The sequence below is a fragment of the Mytilus californianus genome, unplaced genomic scaffold (assembly GCF_021869535.1).
Source record: "Mytilus californianus isolate M0D057914Y unplaced genomic scaffold, xbMytCali1.0.p SCAF_6, whole genome shotgun sequence".
In the NCBI taxonomy this organism is placed as follows: domain Eukaryota; kingdom Metazoa; phylum Mollusca; class Bivalvia; order Mytilida; family Mytilidae; genus Mytilus; species Mytilus californianus.
In genome coordinates, this window is record NW_026262712.1 from 90868161 (window position 1) to 90872870 (window position 4710).

At 29.2% G+C, this 4710-nt stretch overlaps 1 protein-coding gene across 1 annotated transcript; it reads left to right on the plus strand.

The window, feature by feature from the left end:
- Positions 1-467: 467 nt before the first annotated feature.
- On the plus strand, positions 468-4100 carry LOC127704378 (perlucin-like protein). Its single transcript, XM_052208412.1, has 6 exons — positions 468-506; positions 1316-1473; positions 2450-2553; positions 2964-3045; positions 3267-3487; positions 4038-4100. Exons 2-6 carry the CDS (start codon positions 1317-1319, stop codon positions 4071-4073), a joined length of 600 nt encoding a protein of 199 aa, XP_052064372.1. The 5' UTR covers positions 468-506; position 1316; the 3' UTR covers positions 4074-4100.
- The last annotated feature ends 610 nt before the right edge of the window (positions 4101-4710 follow it).

Below are 4710 nucleotides of genomic sequence, written 5' to 3' on the forward strand. Positions count from 1 at the left end.
AATATTTGTTTTCTCAGAACTTGGAATGAACAAATAACCGTCTTACAAATGTGTTAAACCGACATTTTAGAGAAGTGACCTTTTTTGGATTTGTTTTCAACAGTTAAAAGTCAATAAAACCACAAATTGATTTTTACCTAAGGAAACGACAGTATTTATACAAACGTTATATTATTCCGAATGATGCTTCCGATAAAAATTAAGTACTGTTAATGAAACTATGTCTTATTTATTTGATGTATGCTTTTCATTTCATCGTTTTTAATAGTTATTACTAAAAAGAGAAGTAATAACTATAATACACAAAAAAAATACAAGAAATATGGGATTCTTCCAAAAATAAAAGTAATATTATACCGACTTCAAAACTTGCATGATCATATTACAGAAGGATGCCAGAAACTGACACACGCTATACAAATATATATATATATATATATATATATATATATATATAGATACATTTACTTTTCATTCACCAAACTCAATATATTTTGAAGATTAAGGTAAGAAAAATTGTATAAGTAGAAATTAACATTTTATTTTCGATTTGCTGTTAATATGTGAACACAAATATGATATGAAGTTGATTATGATGCGATTTTAATTAAATCAAAATACATGTATGAATTTATAGATTATTGTTAATTATTATTTTTTTATAACACGCAGCGAATGGTATATACAATAATGTGACTGTTATCCAGTTTGAATTGACCTTATGCTTATGATCGTTTATTTTATTGTTTTGAATTATTAACCTCGTATGTTTGATATATAAAACCGCTAATGGATTTCAAATAATAGATGAATGATTTTTTTTCGTTACAAATCTAACATCTTACAATAGGCAATGCAAAATATTCATCCCAAGTGATTTTATAAAAAAAGGTTAAACCTTTGTTGAATTATATGATCCATCTTATTTGTTTGTACTTTTAAACTATCGTAACATTGTTTACCAAAGTAAATATTACAAATGTTTTTGTTGAATAAATGGTTGGAGATTTATTGACTAGACGTATTGTTTTTCATTGTCAAACTTTTTACAAAAAGATTTTTCATTGAAACATGGAATTTGATCACTTATATTATTAACATTTACACAAATAAAAAATCTTTTGAAATAATAACAATATAAAAGAGTTTTTTTATGCAGTCCACAAATGTATATACAGAAAACATCAATTTTATTCAACAAATCTGAGACTGGCAATAAATCAATAACGAAGCAATTGATCAAAATTTTTACTTATAAGGCATTTTTCATTTATAAAACATTGTTTGGAATACGTTTTTTTCTATAACTTTTCAGAATGATTGCTCTTGTGGTTGTTCTGGTTGCTACCTTTGTTGAGGTTGGTGGACATAATGTATGCCTTGAAAAACAAGAAAAAAATAATTTGAATCAATTGAGAAACCAGTTAAAAGGTTTTAAAAAAACAATCAGTGACTTGGAAAAGGGTCTTAAAGGTTAGTTTTAGTCATTTGATTCCTATATCATTGTCTAGAGATAATTTTTTCAGAAAAGACCTACTTCGTGTGCATTAGATAATGTTTATAAATAGCAAAGAAATAATTTTAAATCGTTATCATTATTTTTTAAAAAGAAAGGCGAAAGATACCAAAGGGATATTAAAACTAATAAGCCGAAAACAAACTGACAAACAACTTAACTATGAGGAACATATATAGAAAGGGAAGTCTGTTTTTATATTGAGACAGCACATTAACTACTGACACTGGAATGAAGACATAAGTTGTCAAAATACGTACGATGTTCAACAATATGAAAGTGTTTACCAGTTCTCAATCGATCAGAATCTAGAAAGGTTTTGAATAACCTTGGTAAGGATTAGTTTAAATCCCACAACTTTAAAAACATGCATAACTAAAAACTGTCTGAGGGTATTGGTGCTTGACTAAAAAAAATAGAACTGACTAACTATGGTTTTTTTATAGCTCAACTCATCCCCTTTTCTTATCTCGTTTTTGTACTTAATATCTGTTTGTTTTGCTCACAAACAAATAATTACTTCATTTGACAACAGCAGCGTCCAAAATGTGCACAATAATTACAATCATAATTTTCAAACATAAATAAAAATAGATTTAACAAATATAACATGATTGGTTTTAATTTTATAGATTAACATCTACAAATTACAATTACTGTCTCTTATCTTCATTTTCGATTAACCTAAAAAAAGAAAAAGGGAGATTTGTTATCAAGTTTTGAAAAAGAGTTTCAGTATTAAATATTTTGCCAAGGGACTTCTCATGATAAACAAAACTTTAAATGTTAAAAGAAAACGACAAGATACAAATATAATCAATATGTGGTTCAAGAAACTTTCTATTAAAGCATCTAAAAGATCTGATTACAATAGAGGAACAATGGATAAATACAAGATATTGAAAGAAATTTATTCTCTTTTGAATATTCCAGGAAAACATGTTTCGGGAAATGACGGTTGTAGGAAAGACTGGGACCGTTTTAGAGATCATTGTTACTTCGTTAGCAAACACAAGAAAAGTTGGTTTGAAGCTGAGGTAAGAAAACATATTTTATTAATTTATTATTTAGTCTGAACACTGTGTCTGGTTGCTGTCTGTCATAATTTTAAAAGGTTAAATTCTAACAATGCCATTTGTGCTCACTCTTTATTTGTTCTACAGCAATGTATCCCTCGCTTTCGTATAACTTACTTTATGGTAGGGTCTTTGATCATTGTGGTAAACCGTACGGTGATCTGCTATTCTATATTTCTTGTCATTTGACTTTGAAGGATAGTTCAAGCCAAAACATATCCATATACAAAAAAAAATAGAGGAATATATTAAATAGTGTAGAAGTTTAATGTTTTAGTTATAATAATTGTATGTTTATGCTGTTGAACATTTCTATATAATAAATATAAAAATATGCTAATGATTTTGAGTTTGTATTGTCCTTTTTTTAGCGGTATTGCCGATCAGAAGGTTCATCTCTCGTCAACATTAAGGATGACACTGAAAACAACTGGGTAATGTCGAAATTAAAAGGTAAATAGTATGACTTATCTCTCTCTCTCTCTCTCTCTCTCTCTCTCTCTCTCTCTCTCTCTCTCTCTCTCTCCCCGATATGAGTCAATTGTTTCTGATAACTGTTTTAAACCAAATACACAAGAAATACTTCTCTTTGTTGAATATCTTTAAGGTGGAGGTTACATTTGCATTGTATTGTAGATACTGCAGTTTAATGTCCATTAAAATATGTGTTTTAGAAGCAAAAATAAACAATGCTTGGTTAGGAGCAACTGACTGTGATTCAGACAAGTGGATATGGGTGTCTGACTTTGCACCTGTTAAATTTTTTAAATGGTATAGTAATGAACCAAATGGTGGAACTGGTGAAAATTGTTTAGAGATGTACGCAAATCATGGAGGGCCATGGAACGATAAACCTTGCAAGTACACAATTGACTTCGTATGCAAAAAACATGTTGTAAGTGCATTTGAAATAAAATAATAATGAAATAAGTAATCGTCGTGTTTTGAAAATGCTAAATCATAATTTCTATAGCTAATATTGGCTTCAATCAAATCCTTTCGAAATAACTTAAGACAATTTATAATGACACAATACACATAGGAAAACCTAAAGAATTAAAGAAAAATATGTCATTTAAAACAAAAATTAAGTTGTTTAATAAAGAATAGGTACGTACAATTTAATAAAGGCAACAGCAGTATACCGGTGTTCAAAAGTCATAAATCGATTGAGGGAAAACAAATCCGGGTTACAAACTTAAACCGAGGGAAACACATCAACTATAAGGGGAAAACAAAGGAACAACAGGAACACTGAAGTGCAACAAAAACAAACGCCAACATACATAGAAACGAACTATTTGATAACAACTGCCATATTCCTGACTTGGTACAGGACAAACAGAAGCAGTAGTGATTTAGCAATTTAAATGTCATTTCAAAGAAGTAAAGCAACCCTATCCTTACAAGCAATTTAAAATTTGTTTTGTTGTTTTTTGTTTCAGATAAATGGCTGCCCACTAAAAAAGGAAAAACAGTGAACGAAATAAAATGTGCCAAACGTACAATGAGTTTCTTTATTCAAAATAAAAAAAAAATACATTTCTGAAGGATATCTGGGTTTATAGTGGTGACTCCTTTACTTGTGGAACTGAGATAGTTTCCACTGTTTTGGCGTAGAAACTTAGTATAAGTACTTTAAATTTCATGACAAACTTCTAATAGTCAAAACTAAACAACAGCTTCCTTTTGCATTATACGGATTTTGATTAACCGTTTATTTTTTATCTTCCCAAATGTTTTGTATATGCGTTCTAATCCAGAAGCTTGTTCTTGAGGATACTTGATTGAAAATGATTTAAGAACACCTGTCGTTGTCACTGGAATATGTATCATATGTTTCCATTTCTATGCGCATCTGGAGCAGAAAAATTAGTACCGTTAATGCTACTACTTATTACGAAAACTACCTGCAGACGGCTGTTCATCTTCATGAAGCTAATTATTACATATGAATCCGTAGTCGAAAGAAAAAAATACTATAGCATCACACAGAAATTGAATACTAATCAACAAGATCCCACTAATGTTCTTTGCTAGGATAAATAGTTCCTGTTTTAAAGGCGGCACATGTTGTGTTGCTAATGTCGAATTCTGGGATAAAATAAAATAAAGAAA